Here is a 26,640-nt window from a genome sequence, read left to right as displayed (position 1 = left end):
AAAAGAAGCGGATCCGATCATCTCATTGGGCCTTCCTTCACTGTCCCGCCCTAGAGGAAATAGGAAGTTGCGTCAGAGGAGGGCGGGACAGTGAGGGAAGGCCCAATGAGATGATCGGATCCGCTTCTTTTACTTGTACACGAGGTGCTGCGCTCACTATTCGCGTCGGCAATTTATTTTTAAAGGGCTGGTGCGGGGGAGGGGCTGCCAGGAAGAAGAGCAGCGGGAGCGGCGGCACCCCCCTTTTTTATGACACTCGGGGCGGACCGCCCCCACCGCCCCGCCCTTGCTGGTCGGCAGCGCTTTCACTGACGCTGCTGCGACCCAGGTGAAATATTTAAAGGCCTTTGCGGCGCGGGGCGAGGGTAAGCACCGCGGCGGCGCCCTCCAGAGGTGGGCGCCCCCCTGCGGCGCTTACCTCGCTTACCGCATCGGCACGGCCCTGGGTGCATGGTGAGCCCTGTTCCTGGAATATCCCTTCTATACCCATTTTTCTATGTATATAAAACTAGGCATACAATGGAGTGCGTGCTTAGTTTTATACTTGCCCCTATCGGAAAATGAAACTCGAGTGGCACGTAGATGTCTGGCACAGCTCCTTAGAGGTATTTAATTGTCTTTCATACTCACCTCTCCTGCCTTCCTTCAAAGGATACATATTGAGATATTTAAGTCTGTTTCAATAATTGTCTTTATCATACTCACCTCTCTTGCCTTCCTTCCAAAGGATAAATAATGAGATATTTCAATCTGTTTCCATAAAATTTATGAACACCACTGAACATTTAATAGTCACCCTTTGGACCAATTCCAACCTGTTTATATCTCTTTGAAAGTGCAAGCTCTAGAATTGTACATAATACTCTAAATGAGGTCTCACCAGAGACTTATACAGTGGCATTTTTTTCTGCTGGCCATTTCTCTCCCTATACACCCAAGCATCCTACTGGCTTTTGCTGTCATCTTTTCTACCTGTTTGGCTACCTTAAGATCATATACGATCACCCTAAGTCCCACTCTTTTTTCACACAGAGAAGTACTTCATCACCGATATTGTACAAAACCCACTCCCCACAACTGTACACCACTACCATAGCCCTAAGGGGTGAAGGGGGGCACCTACATGTGGGTACAGTGGGTTTTGAAGGGCTCACATTTACCACCACAAGTATAACAGGTAGGGGGGTGGGTGGGCCTGGGTCCACCTGCATGATGTGCACTGCACCCACTAAAACTGCTCCAGGGACCTGCATACTGCTGTCATGGAGCTGGGTATGACATTTGAGTCTGGCACAGAGGCTGACAAAAAATATTTTAAAAGTTTTTTTATTTTTAGGGTGGGAGGGGGTTGGTGACCACTGGGGGAGTAAGGGAAGGTCATCCCCGATTCCCTGCGGTGGTCATCTGGTCAGTTCGGGCACATTTTTGAGGCTTGGTGGTAACAAAAAATGGACCAAGTAAAGTCGCCCAAGTACTCGTCAGGGACGCCCTTCTTTTTTCCATTATTGGTCGAGGACGCCCATGTGTTAGGCACGCCCCAGTCCCGCCTTCGCTACGCTTCCGACCCCCCCCCCCCCCGTAAACTTTGGTCGTTCCCGTGACGGAAAGCAGTTGAGGACACCCAAAAATCAGCTTTCGATTATGCCAATTTGGGCGACCCTGGGAGAAGGACGCCCATCTCCCAATTTGTGTCGAAAGATGGGCACCCTTCTCTTTCGAAAATAAGCCTGCTAGTGTCACATGGGTGGGACACACATGGCTTGCATACATGAGGGTCCCAATTATGCCTATGAAAGTGCAGTGCTTTAAATTAGAAGGAATGTTTCCTTCAAACTCTCTTCTCATGCTATTCCTAGTGGCTGTTGATCGTCTACCAAACTTTTTGGCTGTACCAAATACAACAAATAACAAACCACTACCCCACCACCAGTGTTCAGTTCACCTGAACTGTGAAAACATGCAACTTCTCCATAAAGCTTTTGAAGATGCCAATGAGGGAAGACCATCTGATAGGTAAGTCTAGTGTATATACTTTTAAAGCTGTCACTAATAGAAGATTTCATAACCAAAGTGAAAATTATTTTTGCTTTCTCTTATAAAGGACTGGTTAGCATCTGGAGAGGAAAGGTTAAAGAGCATTATAAAGAGTGACAACAAGGTGGAAATGAAAATGGACTCCGCTCTGTGATCTTTAAGCATTTTATCTATCAGCACTCATGTAACTGTTATGGTTTGGAGATGACTCATTAGAAACCAATTGTAAACTATCATCATGGAGACTAAGAAAAGGAGGGGAAAAGTTAATGATTTTCTGTTTTGTTTTAATAGGAAGGGTAATTTAAAAAAATCATTTATATCACAGTGGGGTCCTTTTAAAAAGTGCAATCTTGGTTGGGACTGAGGGCAGGAAGTAAGGACAGATGATGAGGCCAAACTGAAGAGACGTGACATTGCAAAGCCACACAAATTGTAAAATACTGTTTTGAGTCATTTGTAGCACCTTTCTCCAAAATACTTTACATATTCAGAATACAAGTATTATTCCCTAATCATTTTAGCTTTCTTGGACCTGAGAACAAAGATTTACAAATTTTAAAAGCACATACCTTAAACAACCATAAGAACATTTTCTGTTTGATATCTGTGATTGCCTTTGACCTGGTCCTCACAAATTTATTAATAGTTGACGATAAGTTTTACTCTAAGTTCAAACTAATTTAATTTATAAGATATAGAGAAGATGTTTGATAGTCATCACTAAAACATCTATGTGGTAATAAATTAGTAATATACTTTTTTATAATGACTCCCATAATTAATTCTCATGAAAAGTAAAGATTATTCTGAAACCACCCATTCTCATCAAATTATCTTTAGATTCAGTTCAAAGTTTTTCTTGATACCTATTGCAGCTTAGCCTGCTCAGCATACTGTTCGCATTCCCTCTATCTAAGGATTAAAGATGTGCACACCATTTTTTTTCTCATTTCATTGTTAGGCTTCTCAAATTTTCATTTCATTTCTTTGTCTATTTTTTTTTTGTGCATGCTGTTTGCAAATAATATGGGCTAAAAATGAAACAGCATTTCAGGGGGAAGTAGAGTGCAGTTTGCTTTGAAACAAGCCTGTTTTGTAGCATTTCTCCTTTTGTTACACAATGCTTACGTATCCCTAGTAAGGATAATGCTAATAGCAAGGCTTTTGTCTTTGTTCATAGACCAATGATAGAACTCTGCATTCCTTCCTCTCTCGACCCTACACTTGCTCCACCAGGATGCCATGTTCTTTCCATATTTGTCCAGTACACCCCATATACCTTGGCCAAGGACAGAGAATGGGATGAACAAGAGAAGAACAATTATGCTGACACAGGTAAACATAGCTTACAAGTTATCATTAGTTGACATCATCTTATACTTCATTTACTCAAGTATACTAGTAAACTCCAACCCTGCCTTCAAAGGCATTTTGGCATGTATATGACAGTATACACAAATAAAATTATGCCATGCGTACAAATACGTGCGATGACACTATTCTGAAGGAACTTGTGACCTGGCTTGGCCATTGTTGGAAACAGGATATTGGGCTAGATGGACCATTGGTCTGACCCAGTATGGCTACTCTTATGTATTTATATTATATGTTCTTATGAAGTAGGCATATTTGGGGTGAATTTTGGCTGGAGCATGGGCAGATTTGCAGTTCAGGTTCCAAAAGAGTAGAGGATGACATGACTTCACAAGTGTAAAGAAGAACAGATAATCTTTATTCAAAGCGCCTTTTTTTGCCTGATAGTAGCAAGGAGCTTTGCGTGTTTTTTTGTCATGGTGAAGGAGTGACATAGTGATTATTCACATTGCCTCATTACAGTAGACTATTCTTCCATTACATCTACATACAGGAGTTTTGTTATTCAAAGACCCCTGAAGCAGGCGGTGTTTTCTACCAAAACACAGACCCGTATCAGGACAAGTTTGATGCTTTGAATAAAGATTACCTGTTCTCCTTACACTTGTGAAGTCATGTGTCATCCGCTACTCTTTTGGAATTTGTTCTGATCTTCAGTTTTGGAGGCCGTATCTGGCTAAAGATATAAAAAGACTGGAAGCGGTGCAAAGAAAAGCTACGAAAATAGTATGGGATTTGCATTGCAAACCGTATGAGAGACTTGCCGACCTGAACATGTATACCTTGGAGGAAAGGAGAAACAGGGGTGACATGATACAGACGTTCAAATATTTGAAAGGTATTAATCCGCATACAAACCTTTTCTGGAGACGGGAAGGTGGTAGAACTAGAGGATATGAATTGAGGTTGAAGGGGGGCAGACTCAGGAGTAATGTCAGGAAGTATTTTTTCACAGAGAGGGTAGTGGATACGTGGAATGCCCTCCCGCGGGAGGTGGTGGAGATGAAAACGGTAATGGAATTCAAAAGTGTGGAAAAGCACACAGATCTGGAACGCACTACCCATGGCCCGGAAAAAAATGGACAACCTAACCAGCTTTCGCAAATCTTTGAAGACACATCTCTTCAACAAAGCCTACTAAGGACATCCTCACTAACTGTTCCCCAAACTACTCAGATGCATCTAAAACACCTCTCACAACACCTACCTAGCACCTGCATCTAAATTACCTACCTTAGCTTATTATCGACTGTATCTAAGATCATGTAATGACTGCATCATAACAACACTCTGTAAGCCACATTGAGCCTGCAAAAAGGTGGGATAATGTGGGGTACAAATGCAATAAATAATAATAATAATAACAGCAAGGAATCCTGTTTAGAAGGAATGGATCTATGGAATCTTAGTGGTCATTGGGTGGCGACACCAGTATTTGGAGAATAAAACCGGTGCAGGGCGGACTTCTACGGTCTGTGCCCTGAGAAAGGCAGGGACAAATCAAACTCAGATATACATATAAAGTATTACATACCATGTAAAATGAGTTTATCTTGTTGGGCAGACTGGATGGGCTGTTCAGGTCTTTATCTGCCATCATTTACTATGTTACTATCGGGCTCATTTTCGACAGAGAAGGACGCCCATCTTTCAACACAAATCGGAAGATGGGCATCCTTCTCACAGGGTCGTCCAAATTGGTATAATCGAAAGCCAATTTTGGACGTCCCCAATTGCTTTCCGTCGCAGGGACAGCCAAAGTTCAAGGGGGTGTATCGGAGGCGTAGCGAAGGCGGGACTTGGGTGTACCTAACACATGGACGTCCTCGACCCATAACGGGAAAAAAAGGGTGTACCTGATGAGCACTTGGACGACTTTACCTGGTCATGGTTTTCTTATGACCAAGGCACAAAAAGGTGCCCGAAATGACCAGATGGCCACCGGACAGAATAGGGGATGACCTCCCGTTACTCCCCCAGTGGTCACTAACCCCCTCCCACCCTCAAAAAATATCGTTCAAAATATTTTTTGCCAGCCTCAGATGTCAAACTCAGGTCCATGACAGCAGTATGCAGGTCCCTGGAGCAGTTTTAGTGGTTGCAGTGCACTTCAGACAGGCAGACCCATCCCACCCACCTGTTACGTTTGTGGAGGAAACAGCGAGCCCTCCAAAACCTACCACAAACTAACTGTACCCACATCTAGGTGCCCCCCTTCACCCTAAGGCTATGGTAGTGGTGTACAGTTGTGGGTAGTGGGTTTTGGGGGGCTCAGTACACAAGGTAAGGGGGCTATGTACCTGGGAACAATTTCTGAAGTCCACTGCAGTGCCCCCTAGGGTGCCCAGTTGGTGTCCTGGCATGTCAGGGGGACCAGTGCAATACAAATGCTGGCTCCTCCCATGACCAAAGGGCTTGCATTTGGTCGTTTCTGAGATGGACGTGCTTGGTTTCCATTATCGCCGAAAATCAGAAACGACCAAGTCTAGGGACGACCTAAATTTCAAGATATGGATGTCCCATCTTGTTTCGATAATATGGGTTTCCCCACCCCTCCATTGGGACGTTTTGCGAGGATATCCTCCACAAAACTTGGACGCCCTTTCAGTGGCGTTCCTAGGGGGGCTGACACCCGGGGCGGATCGCCGATGCGTCCCGCCCCCCGGGTGCAGCGCTCCCTCCCCGGATGCAGCGTGACCCCCCCCCCCCGGCAAAAGGACACCCCCGCGAAGGAAACCCCCCTCCGGGTGCATGCCGCTGGGGGGGGGGGGGGTGCCGCGCGCCTGTCCTCCATTCATTCCATGCTTCTTTTCTGCCCCGGAACAGGAAGAAGCATGGAACGAACGGAGGACAGGCGCGCGTGGCACCCCCCCCCCCAGTGGCGTGCACCCGGGGCGGACCGCCCTCAACCCCCCCCCCCCCCCAGGAACGCCACTGGTCCCTTTCGATTATGCCCCTCCATGTTACTATGTTCTTTGGCAGATTTGCAATTTAAACATGTACTTTATAAGACATACAGTACATGTTTGCATATACTTTATATGAGAACATTTACTTCTTCTCCCAAGCAGATATAAATGTAATTTTATCTGCAATTTCTGCTGCTTTTGTGGGGCAATTTTCTAGACATGTATGTATCTTAATAAAACAGATGGCTACACTTGCCCCATGATTCTATAAAAGTCACCAAAAATTGTATGCACAAATTTAATTGAATAACAAGCCAATTAGTGCCAATAATTGGCTTTTTTCTCAAGAAATTATTGGCATTAATTAGAATTTATATGCATAAATTTAGGCACTGGATCCGCACCTAAAATTTATGCATTACCTAAAAAGGGGGGTGCCGAGATGGGAGGGTCATGGGTGTTTTGGGGAGGATTGGGGTGTGGTTTTGAGTTACGTAATTATAGAATATCATGCTCCACACATTCAGGTGTCGGCATTTGCACCATGTTTTCATGCAAATGGCAGTGCCTAAATTTATGTTCAACCTCTCCACTTAAACGTTAGTTTATAAACCGCGCTGAACTTTAGGCACGGCTTATAGAATACTGCTTACATGGGGGGTTTTTTGGTGCTGATTTTTTTAGGCACCTTTTATAGAATTCACTCCTTGGTAACCTGTTGTAAAATTACCCTATTGAGAGTAACAAGTTATCTAGGTTGGGAAATGAAGCAGACACGTTTGGTAGCCTATGAAGAAACCTGCAAAATTGCAGTTCTAATGAAGGTGCATACATTTACATTAGCTTGCCATCTGCCACTGGAATGCAATGTCTGATGGGGTTGAAGAAAATGAACAGCTGCATAGAATTCCTGATGGATTCTGTTCTTCTAAGTAAGCAAGAGCCTATTTATAGTCCAGACTGTGGAGGGGATATCTCATGTGGATGATTCTGCAATTTAGAACTTTTTGGGTTGCATATTTTAGAAAAGTCTGCTCCCCCTGACATCAAAACCTGGCTACACTTTTGGGTTGTCCAGGGTAATCATGGAGTCTCATATTAGTAGTACAGTACAAAAATGCTCGTTGCGAAGGCTAAAATGATACTTAGAAGTGAATCGCTTTCAACTGATAATTCAAGTCACTATTTCTTACTACACTAGATTATTGCAATGTAATTTTTATGGCCTTCCTCGAAAGCAACTCGATAGATTACAGGTAGTTCAGAATGCATGCAGCCAAGTTGATTTTTGAGGGAAGGAAATATGACCATGTGACCCCATGTGACTGGCTCAAACATCCAAGAGAAGTAGGAAGGTTGGGATGGCTCTTCAAAAACACACCAAGGGACAAAGCTTATTAAATGTGATGTTTATTGGTGGTCAATACACTCAAATACTTTGAAGACTCGATAACGAACTGTGTTTTAGCAAAGTGCCTGCCTCAGGAGTCTAAAACAATAAATATACATAATGCAAATAGGAGTGGTATGGAGGAGTAGCCTAGTGGTTAGTGCAGCAGACTTTGATCATGGGGAACTGGGTTCAGTTCCCACTGTAGCTCCTTGTGCCTCTGGGCAAGTTACTTAACCCTCCATTGCCCCATGTACAAATGAGTACCTGTATATACTTTGAATGTAGTTGCAAAAACCACAGAACAGAAAGGCAGTATATCAAGTCCCATTCCCATACAACTAAAAAATATATTAAGCATATTTTAAAAACACATAGCAATTTTACAAAAATAAATAATATATGCAAAAGGATATGCAGAGAGAGACTATTTTGAGAGCCCACGGGTCTGAGATTATAAGGTGCCATCTGAAATGGAAAATTTTAGTTCCCTCCTACTGGTAGGCTGTCTGGGATGTCACTTATAGTATGGCTATGCTCTCCTGGAGCCAGTCAAAAGCTCAACCCATGCTTTGACTGGGGTGCCAGATGGGACTTCTAGGCATCCTGGGAATGCTGGGAAGGTCAGACTAGAGGAGGGTACCTAAACCTTGGAGAGTAGTATGGTTTCCTTTGGTTTCCACCTGTATACCTTCAAGAAGAGGAGGCTGCAGAAGGAGTGGGCCAAGAGAGGGTGGTGTCGGTTATATTCTTGATGAGGTCAGGGTCCTCCTCCACCTTGTCGCCAAAATAATTCTCATTTCGGTAGGGGATGTTGGCCAGCTTGCCCTGAACAGCTGGTTCTAGGTCTGATACATACAGCCAGGCATCTGCACATATCATTACCTAATGCGGAAAGTCTGGACGCCACATCGAAAGATTCATAGGTTACCCGGGCCCAGTGTTTTTGGCATTCCTTCTGCATGGCTACTAGCTCAGAGTTCTTCAGAGAGTCTGTAAACTCCAACACACTGTGCACCAAGTCCTGCAAGTAAATACTCATGTAGAGGTGGCAGGCCTATATGCGGGACATAAGCATAGAGGCTTGGCAAGCCTTCTTCCCAAAAGACTCTATCTCATCTCAGGGGCGCTGAAGTGTGGGTCCTAGAATTCTTAGCTCTCTTGAAAGCAGATTTAACCACCATAGAGTGGTGGGGAAGCTGGGCCTTCTCAAATCCAGGAGCCTTCTGGATGCTATACATGGAGTCCACTTTCTTAGGGAACTGGCTGTACACATTGAGGGGCCTCCCAGTTCTTCATGTGTGCCTGCTACAAAATGTCATGCATGGGCACTGTCACAGCCTCCTTAGGGGGATCCTCATAATCAAGGACATCCAAAATAGTAGCCCTGGGTTCATTCTCGACTCATAAACGAAATGGCCCTAGCCATTTCTCTCAAAAATTCAACAAAGGAGAGCTCCTCTGGTGGAATCTTTCTCCTTTACTGCAGCTGGGATGGCTCTGAAGGCAGACCAAAGGATGCCTCCTCCGATACACCCTCTGGTTTTGTGTTGGAAACCCAGAATGGTTGGAGTCAGACTAAGCATAGAATTCTCCTGGAGAAAGCCAAGTCTGTGTCCGCCTCAGGCGACTACATGGATGTCTAGACAGGGGGCATGAGAGCCGAGGGACAGGTCTTGACCTGGATATTGAGGGAGCTTCCTCCCCTGATGGGATGGGACAGAGAGGAGAACTGCCTCTGCTGAGGCCAATGCTGCCCCCCTTCTAGGCAGTGGTATCAATGCACGTGTGGCAGAGGAGGAATAGGCCTCCAGGGGTGGAGCCATGGTCAGCATTGACACCCTTGGAGCCTTGGCATCATACCAAGCTAGGATCTGCTTCAGTTGCATCTGGAGCATGGGCTGGAACCATTCTTTGGAGGCAGGTATCATTAAGGCGGAGCCAGTGTTGGTTTGAGGACAGTTTCAGAGGATGCTGGTGCCAAATCGGAAGGCTGGTCCCAATGATCAGGGGATTGTTGCATTGGTACCAGCTCCACGGAAGGGGAGCAGCCCTCATGGCACCAACGCTGCTTGGGTATTGGGTATGCTGATGACTCGGGGCTTCTAGCACTGTGCATCAATGGGGACCGATGCTGCTGCTTCAGCTTCGCTCGATGCACATCAGGATCCTTTGGTGCCAACAAGGATGATGTTGAATCCAGGCACATCTTCAGTGACTGGTCCAATGAGGACTGGTCTGATGGGGTCCTACTAGTGCCAGTGTCAAGACAGGGGAGACCTCCTCGATGCCGGTGCACCTCCAGTATCTGATGCAGCTCCTCCAGCCATGGGGACAAATGCCTCTGATGCCAATGGACGGTCTTAGAAGTGCCAAAAAATCTCTCACGCTGGGGCCCTCTGCTTTTTTTGAGTTCTTTTCTGCTGTTTTAAACAGAGAACACAATTAGAGGCCTTATGGTCAGGGCTTAGGCATGACAGACACCATGAAGGTCATTTCCAGAGATGACTCTGTTGCATCTAGAGAACTGCATGAAACCACTGGGAATTTTCTGAGACATTGAGGGGAAAATAGTCAACATGAAATCAAATGGCTCAATTGTGAGAGAAGCAGCTGAGCCTATGCTGGAATCTTCTGTGCTGATGGTGATGAGTGTATATCAGCACTGTGTTCTTGCTAAGACTGCTTGGCATAGGTTATACAGAAGAAATATGGACCTTCTTAGTTGAAACAATTTTATTGAACATCTATTTAAATCCAACACTCAAATGTTCATTTTATACATAGAATCCCAAGAGAACCCTTATTTACCCACCCTCCGCTCAAAGAAGAAATGTGCACCTTCATATGCTTAGATGTAGTGCCATGGATGTTGTCTGTGCTGTGGTGAGAATGTTTTCCTACCACTTTAGTGTGGCTTATGAGTTGCCTTGTGCTCAGACTTGAGCAATTGCATCAAAGACGTCCCAACCTAGATTGGTCCTAGCCAAAAGATTCATGGTGCTATCCTTTCACAAGTGGACTTTTGAAGTCACTGTGCAGAGCAGCAGGGGTAACAACTGTAGAAGAGGATCTGCTGGGCTGTACAGTCAGCCATTCCTTTGCAAAAGCCTTTCTTCACTCTTCTGCATGAACAAGATCTTCTGCCTCATAATGATTAAGAATCTGATTCAGGCTACGTAGCTATGTTTCCAAGCCCAAACAGAATGGGTGTCAAAATTCTGAATTCTTCTACTACGTTCAGGACAAGGTTGAAAACCTAACTTGGTGTGTGCCATGTTCCATAGGCATAATGCAAAATTAAAATAGAATAAAATAAAAATTTTCATTTTTTTTTTTGAGAATCAAAACGAAAGATGACAAATGTTGAAAGAAGAAGGAAACTCTTCAAAATATGAAAGTGCATTGTAACTACATCTTTTTAACAGAGCAGAAAAAAAGCAAAAACTAAGAGTACTGAGGAGGCCACTGCACACTAGAAGGGCTACATATGCTGAAAGCTTTAGACTAGTTCTGAGTTCTGGGAGAGCTGTTTGTCTCTGCACAGTGCAATGGTGTCACCTACTGGTGTGCTTAATTATATCCTGCTTAATGATGAAGAATACAAGTATACTTTTGAATTTTCAAATGTGAATATATTTTAACCCAGAAAATATATCTGCACAAGTTGGGAGGTGTAAATTTCCGTGGGCATTTTTGCAGGGGTATTTTTTGAAAATGAAAGTATTGTGTGTGCTTTTGCTTTGGAAATCTGGCAAAAGAAGTCTGTGGAGTTAAAGTATGCACCTACTTTTCATCAATGCAGGCAGTTATAAAATAACTTCCCTAAAGGGACAAAAAAGTCAATTCATCTGATTCACACATATTTATAAAAAGAGTCCAGGCCTTCCTTGTTTGGGCTACCTGATCCTTAGGCAAGAATAATTCAGTCTTTTCATTACATTCATTCATTCATTCATTCAGTCAGTCAGTCAGTCTTCACACTGTTCCACTAGTGAACTTGAAAGTGCCCATTTTTCATACAGAAATAATACAATTAATACAAGAGTAATTTTGAAGCCATTTGTCTAGGTAAATTAACCTGCTGGAGAAATTTTCTCCATTGCCCACCAGAAATATTTGCGAATTTCCAGTATATGCATATTTTTAGCTGGGTTTGGAAGAACACTAGCTATTTGAAAATTGCCCACTCCAGTCCTCATACTCATTAAGGGGCCCTTTTATGAAGCTGTGGCAAAAGAGGCTTTGCAGTAGTGGCAGTGCCCAGATTTGCCATACGCCGAGGCCCCTTTTACCGCAGCGGGAGAATAAAATGGATGCATGTTAAGTTTGCACTTGCCACACAACCATTTTGGGGAGAGTCCTTATTGCCACCCATTGAGGTCTCAAAGGGCTCCTGCACTAACCAGGTGATAACTGGGCAGTGCATGGTGCTGTCCAATTAATGTCAGGTATCTCCTGCAGTAATAATTTCCAGGAATTTCTGGTAGCGTCGGAAATGCTGCACAGCAACCCTTTAGTAAAAGGGCCCCTAAGCTTCCTGTTTTATCCAATACTCAGTGGCGTTCCTGGGGGGGCTGGCACCCGGGACGGATCGCCGATGCGCCGCGCCCCCCGGGTGCAGCGCCCCCCCCGATGCAGCGTGGACACCCCTGCAAAGGAACCCCGCCGCCGGGTGCATGCCACTGGGGGGGGGGGGGGGGTGCGCGCGCGCCTGCCCTCCGTTGGTCCATGCTTCTTCTCTGCCCCGGAACAGGAAGTAACCTGTTCCGGGGCAGAGAAGAAGCATGGACCAACGGAGGACAGGCGCGCACGGCACCCCCCCCCCAGCGGCGTGCACCCGGGGCGGAACGCCACTGCCAATACTGTATAACCAATGACTCTCAACTTGGTGCAGTACCACTGCCATGGGAAGACAATGGTCGGTGTAGTTAATTTAGGGGCAATTCTATACCTATGTGTCTACATATAGGTGCCTAGAGAGGAGCATCTACTTTCCTTTATAGAATACAAGCATAACCGGTTATATTTGCAAGTTCGTGGTTAGGTATGAACACTTATGCCAGCCATAGAGTTGGTATAAGTACATGCACCAAACTGCAGGAGATACATGCATAACTTATAGACTTCGCCCATTTGTTATATTTATCTGTCAAATACTCTATATAAGATTGCACATATTTACAGACTAGCGCTTAGGCAGATTTTCAGCATTTATGTGCCAGTGTTCTAAACATTTACATGCACAAATGTTGGTGTCTACTTTACAAAATTACCCCATTTGGGCAAAATTAAAAGATCAGCTAAAAGTAGGTTATTAAATATTGCAAAAAAAAAACCCTTGCAAGTCAGTCAGCTCACACAGTTTTGAGAAAAGTAATGCGGCTGTCTTGTATTTTGAATGTTTACTTAGAAATAAAGGTCAACATTTAAGGGGTAAGTCTATAAACTGTGTGCTAACATTTGCATACCATATATGAATGTAAACGATGAGAATTATGGTATATACTGTCAAATCCTTACATATACACACACACGCATAAATGCCAAAGTTCCACCTAAGCACTATTCTATAAATACAGACATATCTGACATAGCGAGTATTATACAGGTAGGTATACACATAGGCGGAGTCTCAGCCAAGTATGGATGGGACTCACACTTATGTAGATAACTTGTAATACTATAACATTCATATCTATAACAATTAGGTATGAGCGCTTACTCCAGATCTGTGGCTGGTGCAAATGGGGTAGTATATCAAGTCCCATTCCCCTTTCCATTTATTTTCCCACAAGTACTGTGGATCTTCAAATATAAATTTAGCCCACATTAGAAGCCAACTGAATTTCAGTTTCAATTTTGGATTTGGAACCAAAACCGACCCAAAATCCGGGTTCGGCTGAAAATACCTGTGCTGAAGTCAAACCTCTTTCCTGCACCCCCCTTCCTGGCCAACTAGGCCCTCCCTAGGCCTACCTTAGTGAAACCCAGGTAGTCTAGTGGTCTATTTGGGGGCAGGAATGAACCCCACTAATTTCTGCCACGAACTGCTCCAATTCAGATGGCTGCCAAGACTGCTACAGGAGGTCCTGGCTGCCATTTTGCGATTGGAACCAGCACGGGCAGAGGACTCACTCCTGTCTGTGTTGGTTCCATTTACAAAATGGCTACCAGGATTTCCCACAGCAGTCTCTTGAAACTGCTGTGGGAACTCTCGGCAGCTATATGGACTAGAGTAGGGCATGGGACAGGAATGAGTGGGGTCCATTCCTGAACCTGAAGAGGCCAGTAGACTGCTGGGGTTTCAGTAAGGTAGGCCCGGGGAGGGCCTACAGACAGGTGGTCAAGCGGGAAGGGAGGCACATTATTAAAATGGACTTGGGGAAAATCCACTGCTTATTTCTAGGATAAGCAGCATAAAATGTATTGCACTTTTTGGGGATTTTGCCAGGTACTTATGACCTGGATTGGCCACTGTTGGAAGAAGGAGGCTGGGCTTGATGGACCTTCGGTCTGTCCCAGTATGGCAATACTTATGTACTTATATACTAACAATTGTAGGGGGAAGGGTCACCGCTGGGAGAGGGGCTTTTATGGTCGGGGGAATGGAGTGGGGAGGGGCATATTCGTTTATACCTATTTTCGGTCGCAGATTCAGTTTTGGCAGAAACAGAAGAGCCCAGGTTTGGTCAGGTTGTAGCCTACATTGACTTAAAAAGATTAAGGGCCAAACATGCTAAAATGCATTAACATGGTAATGATTGTCAATGTACATTAACGTGTGTTATAGCAATTTAATACACATTAATGCAAGCACCATTATTTTCACCACAGTCTATTTACTAGGCGAAAAACTTGCATTTATGTGTGTTATCACATTAACATGCTAGCAAAACCAGGCCCGAAATCTGGTAAAACATGTGCTGTTGCTGAAGGGGTAATGGTTAAATATTTAAAAAAATATATAAAAACAAATAGGACAACATTATTGATTTGAAATCTCTTCTAGTGTTTGACTGGATAGAAAAATATGCTCCTGGTTTTAAGGCTTCTGTGATAGGAAGAGACATTCTTACACCACCGGATTTGGAAAGGATTTTTGGACTCTCTGGAGGGGTAAGTAGAGGAAGATGTTTAGAACCCCTTAATCACTTGATTTTTCAACCATAACTAGCAGCATTGATAGATTAATTATGGCTGCTTTTGATTTGAGCACCAAACAGAATGGTAGATGAATAAAACAATAGGGTAAAAGAATGAAGCTAATAAGATCAGCACTGATATATCAGAAACATGTTAGGTGTAGCTCTGTAGTGCATGGTACAATAAGAATACTCACAGCATGGATAGTGAATCAGGGATTCACTTCTGTTTAATTCTGGAAATAAAAAAAACTCAATAGATTGTCATCACTTGATTCCATGAAAATACTACAAGCTGCCATTTTGGAGATCCTGGTGTGACTGCTAGAGCTGACTGCCCCTTAGAAAGATAGAGATACTGTGGAGGCAACATTCATATCCTGTGGGAAAGAGTCCCAGGCAATAGGCAACATGTACCTTTCTAAGCTCAAGGGGTATACATGTTATTCTCATTTGTTATGTTTTGTTTGATTTTCTTTTATGTGCATTTTAGTGTGTAAATCACTTAGGAGTGCAACAATGAGCAGGTATAAATTCATTCAAATAAATAAATACCAAGGTTTGGAATAATCTATGATCTGTGGTATCTAGATAAGGAATGTTGCTCAAATACTTAGCTAGAGAGGATGGAAGTGCAGAAACAGAGTAGACAAAAAATGGAGAGAATTGGCCAACCTGTTATCTGAGTGGTAGTTGCTGCTATTTCATTTCATTTACTACACTTCTTACTCTACAATTCATTTAAATGTGTTCAGTGAGATATAAATTACAACGTGTTTGCCTGAGATCAGGGTTTGACTTCTGATTCTGGATTATATGTACCTTGGAATGGTGGGGGCTGGAGATGCTGTGAAGTGACATTCACAGCCCCTGGATATGGGAGTCTGAGCTGTCACTCAATGATAGCTAGTGGCCAGACACAAAGCATAGATACACCAACTACTATGATAGCCTCAAGTAGTTGCCAATGAAGGCTGGCAGCAGCAGTGTCAAATAGATATCGCTCCGACTGAGCTAGAAGCTCAAAGGTGCAGGAAAGCATTGGAGCCCCCCTCAAAAAAAAATTAGAAGTATTCACACTTAAAATGTGCAATGATAAATATCCCATTTTGTAATGAAAAAAGGACAGTGCCTAGAAGTCCCTTACTTGGATCCTCTTATTTTTGAAGGTTTTAGAAGTTGGGGGGGGGGGGGGGGGGGGATCCTGGGATGAAGTATCTTACACACTAGAACAGTCTGATCCAGTTAAGGTTTGTGCCTCTAGGCTTTCTTCATTAGACTGAATTCTTCACCTATGGTTCCCCCCCACTTTTAGTATTTTGATAAAGTCAATACAAAAATCAGGGAAATGGTGATGAGAAATATTAATTATTTGTAAATGTGCTCACCATAAAATAATCATAGGAAAAAGAGATCTATGCGATATCAAAATCTTTGGATAATTCTTGTGTTGGTCAAGTAAAAAGTAGCAAAGAATCACTTTCTCTCCACAACCAATATGAATACAAATAATGAAACTTATATAGTGCCATAGTCAACACTTTGGATGGATGAGTAAATTATTTTATTTTCAGAATATATTTCATGGAAGTATGTCACTAGATCAACTTTACTTTGCACGACCAGTACCTGGATATTCAAACTACAGGTCACCAGTCAGTGGCCTTTACTTGTGTGGCAGTGGAGCCCATCCAGGTATGTAAATATCAAAACAACTATCATTTGAAATATAAAAAGCTTTAGTGTGTCACATTTTTTGGCGTCTTTGGTCTAGAAAACTACTCAGATTGAAGACGCAACAAACTGCTGATAGCCCATTCCAGACAGTGGCAGATAATACAAAAGAGCAAGGAGTAAGTTCAGATTTCATTCTCTTCCTTCTTTCATGCAATCTGTGCACAAAAATCTTCACCTTGGACTCAAGGGAAAAAAGTGTAAAGGGCAATTCTATAACTGGGTGGCCGCATTTAATGCCCCATGTACAAGATCTCAAAGAAGTAAAACAGATTTTATGTTGATTATCCTAGAAATAAGCAGTGGATTTTCCCTAAGACCATTTTAATAATGGCTTGTGGACTTTTAGAAAATTATCCAAACCTTTTATAAACCCTGCTAAGCTAACTACTTTTACCACATTCTCTGGCAATGAATTCCGGAGTTTAATTACATGTTGAGTGAAATATTTTCTCCTACCCGTGAAAGTAACAGCAGGGTGGTTAAGTGGCATTGCACATAAATGCATACACATTTGTGGAACGTGGAAAGGACTCCCATTTATATACATAACTTACTAAATACTATAGGCTACACACATTTCTGCTGCATTGATATGTCCACAGTTACACCAGGTCTAAGACTGGTGTATAAATATTAGATGCATTGATGGAATGTTACGCATATATTGTATAAAAGAATCTGGGTGCACAGATGCCATTATAGAACAGCCTCCTATCACGTGTTATTGAGAAACCTAAATGGAGTTGCTCAATTATGGAATTGCCCCCACAGTGTTTGCTGTCTTCCGCTACAGAAATCTAATGAACAGCATATGCATGACATGCTTTAAAATATATCCTATATATGCTGCATGCATAGATTTCTGCAGACATACTTAGATTCTCCTAATCACTAGACAGTATGCATCCAAAACACCAAGTGTCAACAAAGAAGTGCAATGCTGTACTAGTTCAGCAGGGTCCTTCTGAAGAGCTCTACACTGTATTTATGGTCATACTGTTCTTCACAGTCTTTTGAACTCACTGAGAATTGAAGCATCTGTAGCAAAGCAGGACTGATGAACTGCAAAAGTAGGTTCTCCAGTAACCAAAATTCAGCTAAGAGCAAACTTTGAATCCAGCATATGGTTCTCCTTTAAGACTAATTGGAACATTGTGCACTGGCTTTTCCATCCTTCAGTGAACAAATTCCAGACATAGCTGAGTCTCGAGAAGTTAAAACTAGTGCAAGTGGTTCAGTTCAAACAAATCTCTCTTATTGGTGAAAGGACTGTAGTGGACATTGTCTGACTTTCTTTCACAGAATGTATGAATTATAAAAGAGAGAGAAAAGAGGCTGACCTTTTACTAAGAGTTCAACCCTGTGTAACAGAAAACATAAAGAGTCCTATTTTAAAAGACTTTTGCCAAAGGCACACAATAGAAGAAACTTTATTGAAAATAGGCTCAGAGTGTTCCTTTCTGAGCTTGGCATATTTCCTCCCATTTTGAACGAAGTCATTTTATGCCTGAGTGTTTGTCTCCAGAAATGTTGCTCATATCTTTGGAAAACTCGCAGATACATGATCCCATTTTGGACTTCACATTTCCTCCTTGTAATTTCATATCTCAACCAATGTTACTACCTAACCAGCATGGCGCCAAAAGTTAGCACATCCGTGATGCCTCCTGGAGTATATTAGCCTTTTAAACATATTACTACACTACTCAGTTTACATAGGAGCCCTCCATCTATTTTAAATTTAAAACCAACACCATAAATCAAAAGCAGTGAAACAATGCTTTCATATATTAATAGTATGTTCTTGTAGAAAAAAAAACCTGGTAAGTTTCTTTAGGATACAGCGCTCAAATAAAGTGGCTGAGTTTGATTAAAACCATTATATAGTTCAGCGAAAAAGAAAAAAATACAGAAAGTTAAGACTATTTAAGAATGGAGAACATAAGCAAAAGAGTCTTTTTCTGTCATACTGTGAAACAAATGGCTAGCATACTGACAATAAGATTCAATGGCCAAGACAAGACATATTTATTTATTTCAACATTATATATATATATATATATATATATATATATATATATATATACACACAGTGCAATCCGCTTAAGTGCAAGGGTCTGGGACCAAAGAAATGCATGCAGTTAACCAGAGCGTGCGCTTAACCGTTGTGACCCAAAGAAGCTTGACTTGTGATAAACATATGTACAGTATTGTTTATTATTATACGTACAGTATACAGTCTCCGTTAACTGCCATTAGGCTTACTTGAAGTAATCAGTTATAGTCCTCTGTACACTAATGGGTCTGTGAGTTCCATAGACTACGTCTGCCAGACGGTAAAAACTGTCATAGCACTGACATCCAGTGGCCTCCTGATAGGCCTGCACGGTGTTGAGACTCTCCAGCACTCTTGCAAAAGTGACAGGTGGAGGTTGTTGAATTTCGTCAGCATGTGCCTCTCTGCTCATTTCATCCTCTGTTTCATCATCAGCCGTTGTTGCCTGCGTGTAGGCGCATATCTCCACATCAGTGCTGTCATCAGCTGTTTGTAGATCGTAATCAACAGCTATGTAGCGATGAAACTCCTCTTCAGTAACACCGGCTGGGATGTCAATAACCTGTTCATCTGACGTGTTTGCAACAGCTGCATCTGTTTCGTCCCTCTCCACATCCTTAACAAAGCTTGCCCGCTTGTAGCAGTTCACAATGGTTGCCTATGTAACATGATTCGAGGCTTCTTTCTGCATATGTAGGGAATCCAACAGTGATAGATTACGAGCCAGTTCAACAGCACGTTTATCCTTGCCAGTCTGGTCATCCATAACGCTCATCAGACGACGTAGCACAAGAGCCCGATAATGTTGTTTGAAATTGGCTATTATGCCTGATCCATAGGTTGGATCAGAGAGGTGGTGTTTGGTGGCAGGAAGACCACCTTGACGTTAAACAGCCTGACATCATTGTGCAGCACAATTATCACAAAGCAACAAAATCTGACGCTTTTGTGCCCGCATTCTAGTGTCTAACTTCTTTAGCCACTGCTTCCAAATTTTCCCAGTCATCCATGAATTTGCGTTAGCCTCGTATGACACAGGAAGTCACTTAACTTTCTTGAAGCAACGGGGCTGTTTGCTCTTTCCAATGACGAGGGGTTCCAACTTCTCACTTCCATCCATATTGCAGCAAAGGAGGATCGTCAGTCGGTCCTTCGACGTTTTACTTCCTGTAGTTTCGGCATGTTTGAATGCAAGTGTTCCATCAGGAATTGCTCACCAGTAGAGACCGTTTTCGTCAGCATTGAAAATGTCACGAGGTGCAAACTCGTTCAAGATGGTAGGAAGAACTGAAACAACCCAATTTTCAGCACCAAAGTCATCAGCGTCTTGTTTCTCACCATGCTGTTTCTTGAATTTTATGTTTTTCGTCTCCTTCCATCTCTCCAACCATCCAACAGTGGCTTTGAATTCAGTTAGTACAAGACTTTCAGCTAGCTGGTTAGCTTTTTCCATAAGCAGTGGACCACTGACAGGAAACTGTCTGCTCCTGACTCGAGAAAACCACCAAAGAAGAGCATCTTCTACGTCCTCAGCTTTTCCCGCCCGTTTGTTTCCTTTGTGGATTTGTATTGTTTTGCCAGTCTTCCAGAAGCAGGTCTTTCTGCTTCAAGATACGTGAAATTTTACTGGGATTGACACCATATTCTTTAGCAATAGATGCTTGACTTTATTTGTTTTCTAATTTTTTAAGAACTTCTATTCGTTCAGCCAGTGTTAAAGTCTTACAGTTCCGCTGCGACGACGAAGACCCCACACTCTAACAACATTCTTTCTCTTATTCTGCCTGTGGCAGCTAAAGGGGTGGTAAATTTGAAACCTCGTTGGTTGTCATGCGCCAATTGGCTTCCATATTCCATGCGCACGCTTATGCGGAGTCTTCCCTGCAGAGGAGCAGTCTTAAACCATGCATGTACGCGAATCTTGCACTTATCAGTGGTGTGCTACACCGAAGTTTGTTCCCATAGAAACTGATGGCACCAAAAATGGGACCGAAGTACAGCATGCAGTTAAACAGAGCATGCACTTATCCGATGTGCACTTAAATATATATATATATATAATTTTTCCACAGAAGCGCTCAAAGGCTTAAGTATAAATTATGGGAAATCCCAAATGTTGGTGTTACATGCATTGGATTTTGGATTTATAGCAGATGCATTTTCTTTTTTTTTTCCCACTTTAAACATTTTTATTAAGTAAGCTTGAAAAAACATATACACCAAAATGCATATAAAACATCAACTGCTGTTTAGAATTTAACACAAAATCAACCCATCTGTTCCGCACTATTGCTCCCACAATATCACAATAGCTAACCATACAAGCAAACTCAAATTCCCTTTCCTCCCTTCCCTCCCTTCCCTTCCCCCCTCCCTCCCTTCCCCCTTCCCCCCCTACCCACCTCCCACCTCCTATTATGGTTGTATTGTCTCCACCCACATTTTTAGCTGAGCCCATCCCCTCCTGCGCCTCAGCTCACCATCCCTGCGATATGCCGTGAGTCTCTCCATCATTATGAATTGTTCAAGTTTCCCCCTCCACTCGCCCATGGAAGGGGGATTGATGTCTCTCCACTTCCGTGCGACCAAGCACTTAGCCGCCGCCAGGCCCCAGCGTACTAGTTTACTCCGTTCCCAAGATTCTCTGTCATTATGCAATCCAAGCAAACACACCTGCGGGCTACACACCATGGAGTCCCCGGTCATTTTTACCATCGCTGTTATCACCGCCACCCAAAAAGGCAGCAGTCGTGCACAGGACCACCAAATATGTATAAAGGTACCCCTATCTTGTCCACACCTCCAGCACCGGTCAGAAGCAGTGGGGTACATTTTCTTAATCCTCTCAGGGGTGTAATACCACCGTGAGAGTACCTTATACGCATTTTCCTGCACTAAAGCACATGTGGAGGCCTGCTGCACCTCCCTACATATCTTTTCCCATTCCTGATCATTGAATTTACAATTTAAATCTGATTCCCACGCCCCCTGAAAACGAAATGGAGTTGGATCACTCCCTCTGATAAATCTATAAAGAACTGAGATAGATCTGGGCACCCTCTGTAGTATTCCCCATAAATTCTCCAAGCTCTCCTTCTCCTGTGTTCCACTCCCCCTCCAACCCATTGCACCCATAAATAACTTGACCTGCGCATAGGAAAAAAAATCTCCCTCCGGGAGATCATACTGTTGTTGCAATTCCTCAAAGTTTTTTATCTGATTCCCCCGAATCAGGTCCCGAAAATTCGAGAGACCCAAGCGGTCCCACCTCCGAAAGACTCTATTATCCCTCCCTGCTCCAAATCTCGGCTCCCAGCAAATACCCGCTCTAGTAGATACCCCCTCTCCTTGTCCCCATTGACGCCTAAACTCTTCCCAGACCTGCAGTAGATGCTTCAAGAATGGATTATCCACCCCCGTCAGCCTATCCCCCATTCCTTCTGTAGTCCATAGTAACGAGTTTAACCGCCGCCCTGGAAAGTACTCCTGCTCCACCTGGGCCGCTGGTTTTAAGTGACCCGGTTCCCACTCCAATATCATTTTAACCTGCGCCGCCTGATAGTACCATTCTAGCTTCGGTACTGCTCTTCCCCCTCTTTCTACTTCCCCCCATAGTACTTTCCCTGCTAGCCGGGGGTGCTTACCCTCCCAGACGAATTGGAGAATCTGACGTTGTAACCTCCGCAGCATCCCCTTAGGCACTGCCACCGGCAGGCACTGAAACAAAAACAATAGCTTTGGTAGGGTATTCATTTTAATGACCGCCATCCTCCCCCACCAGGACAGCCAAATTCCCTTCCAATGAGATAATTCCATTTGAATGCGGTCTATTAGTTTCCCATAATTAAGAACAAAAAGTTGGTTTAAATCTTTGGGAATAAGCACCCCCAAGTATCTAATGTAAGTTTTTGACCATTTAAAAGCAAACCTACTTAGCAAACTATTTTCCTCTTCCTGTGACACCGAGATCCCCAAGACTTCGCATTTTTCCATATTAACTCGCAAACCTGCATACCTTCCAAACTCCCTCAAGATCTCCTCCACCACCTCAAGTGTCCTTCCTGGATGTGTCACATAAAGTAACAGATCATCTGCATATAAGGCCAAGCGATGTTCCTTCTTTCCCGCTCTAATGCCCCTAAACTCAGGATGTGTACGTATCATCTCGGCCAAAGGCTCTACATATATGGCAAACAGTAATGGCGACAGGGGGCAGCCCTGCCTGGTTCCCCTTCCTATCTTGAAAAATGGTGTATACCGGCCATTGATCTGCACACAGGCCACTGGAGCTCTATAGAGAGCTGTTATCCACCTACTGAAGTTTTCTCCAATACCCATACGCCGCATCACCTCCCTCAAGAATTCCCACTCCACCCTGTCAAACGCTTTTTCAGCGTCTATCGCCAGCATCAGGGCTCCCGGGTGCCGCTGTTGTGCTTCCCACTGTAAATGCAGGGTACGTCGTACATTATCCCCCACTTGTCGGCCCGGTATAAACCCCGATTGGTCCTCCCCTATGAGACCCGGCAGAACCCGCCCCAATCTGTTTGCCAGCACCTTGGCCACTATCTTAGCGTCCACATTCAGCAGAGAGATAGGACGATAGGACCCACAATTAGTGGGATCCTTACCTGGTTTCAATATCAGAGAGATCCCTGCCTCCATCATTGAGGTCGCCAACTCCCTTCCCTCTAGAACTCCATTCCCTAGGCGAACCAACTGTGGCCCTAGTTCTTCCACATAACATTTAAAGAATCGCGCAGTGAAGCCGTCCAGCCCCGGGGCCTTTCCATTAGGAAGATTCTTAATTACCCCCTTCACCTCCCCCCATCGGATCGGCTCCTCCAGTCGCGCTTGTTCAGCTGCATCTAGATGGCTCAACTGTATCTGGTCCAGAAATAGCCCCACTCCTCCCTTGTCTATGTCCCTCTCAGCCGTGTATAATTGTTCATAAAACAGTCTAAAGCTTTCTGCTATATCTTTATCATCATAATACCACCCACCTTTACCATCTTTCAATTTTTGGATAAGAGCCTTGACCCTCCTAGCCCGTAACCTGCGCGCCAGGAGCGCACTTGATTTATTTGCAAATTCAAAAGTTTTCTGTTTTAACTTAGTTTGCATGTACTCCATATCTATCATTTGCAGTTGTGCCAGTTCTCCCCGCACCTTTTTGAGCTCCTCCCCCAACTTATTGGTGGGTCGTCTTTTATGTTGCTTCTCCAGCTGCCCAAGGCGTGTAAGTAATTCCAGGGATTTTCGCCCCCTCTCCCTTTTTTTCCAAGCCCCCCATTTGATAAAGACTCCCCTCACCACAGCTTTCATAGCATCCCAGAGGCACCCATCTGCTACCTCCCCATTATCATTAAACTTGTAAAATTCCTTTATAGCTCCCCGTACCTCTTCTCTCACTGTTTCATCTCCCAATAGTGTTTCATTTAATTTCCAATGCCCTCCCCTCCTTCTACCCTCCAGCCCCTTCAGCCTTATCCAGACCGCCGCATGGTCAGAGACCTGGCATGGCTCTATCTCTGCCTTTTCTAACAGATGCCAATTATTGCGATGTACCCAAATACTATCTAATCGGGCATATGTTTGGGCGGCATGCGAATAATGTGTATAATTTCTTTGAGTTCCATGCAACAATCTCCATCCATCTACCACTTCACACCCCTTCAAGAAAGATAGTAATGCTTTGCGCCCCGATCTTCCTGCCCCACCCCTCCCCTTGGAGTGATCCAGGTCCGCATCCGGGGCTATATTAAAGTCCCCTCCTATTATTACTTGACCTTTAAGGAAGCCCTGGATTTCTCCCTTCAGCGAATCAAAAAACTGCTTCTGACCGTCGTTTGGGGCATAAATATTGACAACTGTGATTTCCTTATCCTGTAGGAACCCCCTAAAACCCACACAGCGACCACTTGAGTCTCGAAACTCCTCCTGTATGCGCAACCCACAGGTGTGCCGCACCAAAATAGCCACCCCTCCAGCCCTTCTAGGTTCCCGTCCCTGGTGTGTCAAAGTGATCCTATAGGATCTATGTCTCAGCAAGTGTACATCTCTCGGCCTTAGATGCGTCTCTTGCAACATTATCACATCCCATTTTAGCCTGTTCAGCTCTTTAAATACTCGACATCGCTTCCCTTGATGGTTGAGACCATTTATATTCCACGACCCCACTGTTAACCCTGCCCTCACCCGACCCACCCTCCCTTCCCCCCCACCCTTTGCTGATCCCTGACTCGAAAGACCAGCCATGGTAGGAAATTAAACGCACTAAACCAGAGCTTTGGTCTTCAAAATCCTTCCAAAACTCCCCCATTCCCCACCCCTCCCGGGTCACATACCCTCCCGTTTACCCTCCCAAGTCCCCAAATCCTTATTTTAGCTTACCTCTTTCACTAAGAGAGAGGCACCCTTCTACCCTCCCACCTCCTGCCCTCTTGCTTACAACAACATTAAACATTAAACATTATTTAAAGTCTTTTATCTCAAGCTGGGGCTCAGGCCCAACTTGGTGGCCGTCTCTGTACCAGGCCACGCATTACGCCTTGATACCCCAGGCCTCTAACAACCTCCTCTCCGAGTACCATTCTGTCTATTGGGTCCAATTCTAGTTTTTAACAGTTAACACAAATAGTATTCTGATGAGAAGTCTCCATCTCCATCACATGTTTACCACTCCTCATATGTTAGCGAACCAAGCTGGTTCCTCCGCTCCATGCTGCCAATCGGGATTCCCAGGCAATCATAGGGTCCGCAACATGAAACATTTCAAGACGCCTGTTTATCCTTATTCTTTCCTCTCCCAACCGCCACCTGCCAGGCAGAATCCCGTCTAGGGGCAGCCGGGGCCTGCAGGTCTATATTCTGAGGTGGGACATCTTTGCAGCCCAAAGCCCTCAAAACCGACCACGCTTCCTCAGGCGTTACGACCTTCCGTGACTTCCCATCCACTGTAATCCACACCGCAAAGGGAAACAGCCATCTATAACGAATCTCCTTGGAACGCATAAACCTGGTTACATCTTTGAAGGTTCCACGTTTCAGCAATGTGGCGCGGGCCAAATCTTGAAAGACTTCTATTTTATAGTTTTTCCAAATGATTTCCTTGCTCTCTCGGGCCTGACGCAAAATCCGTTCCTTTACAGGAAAATAAAGGAAACATGCAACAATATCTCGGGGTTGATGGTCTCTGCGTGGTCCCAATGCTCTATGCGCCCGTTGCAAATGTATTTCAGGGGATTGGGCCTCCGAGCCAGGCATCAGAATATGTTGACAGAGCTCCTTTATTACCACTTCACAGTTAGTAAAAATATCCAGCTCAGGGATGCCTTTGAATCTGAGGTTATTACGTCTAGACCTGTTCTCCAGATCTTCAACTTGATCTCTGAGTTGGTTCAATTCCCCTTGGTCTTCAGTCCCTTTCCGCCTCATAGTATCCACCTCGGATTGCAGGGCCACCAACCCCTCCTCCACCTCTCCCACACGGGACCCCAACTCATGAATCTCTGCTCTTATTTCTTTAAGAGCATTTTGGACATCCAATCTAATCCCAGCGAAGTCCGCTTTTAAGTCCTGTAATATCCCCGCTACATCCGATTGCAGCATGCTGCTGGCTACAGCCTCCTCCTCGCTCCTTACCGCTGCCTCCGGCAAGGCGCGGTCCGACGCCATCTTGGCTCCTCGCAGCTCCGGTCCCGCTTTCACTTCTCCTGCTTTTTCGCGGCGTTCCGGGGTGAAGCGAAAACGCTCCAGCGTCTTTTTAGGTGGCATAACCCAGGGAGGCGCCCTCCCTCCCTCTCGATCTTTCACTCGGTGTCATGGTAAGTTTTTAAGCGCCGTTTCTTAGCAGCTCCGGCGGAGCTCCTCAGTTAGACCTCCACTTTGGTGCGTGACGTCATTTCCTCTAGCAGATGCATTTTCTATAGATCATGAGATTCCCACATAAGACAATTGGGGGTCCTTTTACTAAGGCATGGTAGGCCTAAT

General features: G+C 44.2%; 1 protein-coding gene across 2 annotated transcripts in view; it reads left to right on the top strand.

Moving 5' to 3' along the window:
• The window catches only part of PYROXD2 (pyridine nucleotide-disulphide oxidoreductase domain 2), a 146,581-nt gene that overhangs the window by 103,949 nt on the left and 15,992 nt on the right, over positions 1–26,640 (top strand). For both annotated transcript variants that reach the window (XM_030202912.1, XM_030202911.1), the window contains 4 exons: positions 1,857–2,013; positions 3,218–3,372; positions 14,723–14,829; positions 16,430–16,550. In XM_030202912.1, coding sequence (XP_030058772.1) covers positions 1,857–2,013; positions 3,218–3,372; positions 14,723–14,829; positions 16,430–16,550 — 540 coding nt within the window. The remainder of the gene's footprint in view (positions 1–1,856; positions 2,014–3,217; positions 3,373–14,722; positions 14,830–16,429; positions 16,551–26,640) is intronic.

Source organism: Microcaecilia unicolor, chromosome 5 (genome assembly GCF_901765095.1).
Source record: "Microcaecilia unicolor chromosome 5, aMicUni1.1, whole genome shotgun sequence".
NCBI lineage: Eukaryota > Metazoa > Chordata > Amphibia > Gymnophiona > Siphonopidae > Microcaecilia > Microcaecilia unicolor.
This window is presented reverse-complemented; position numbering and strand designations above follow the sequence as displayed.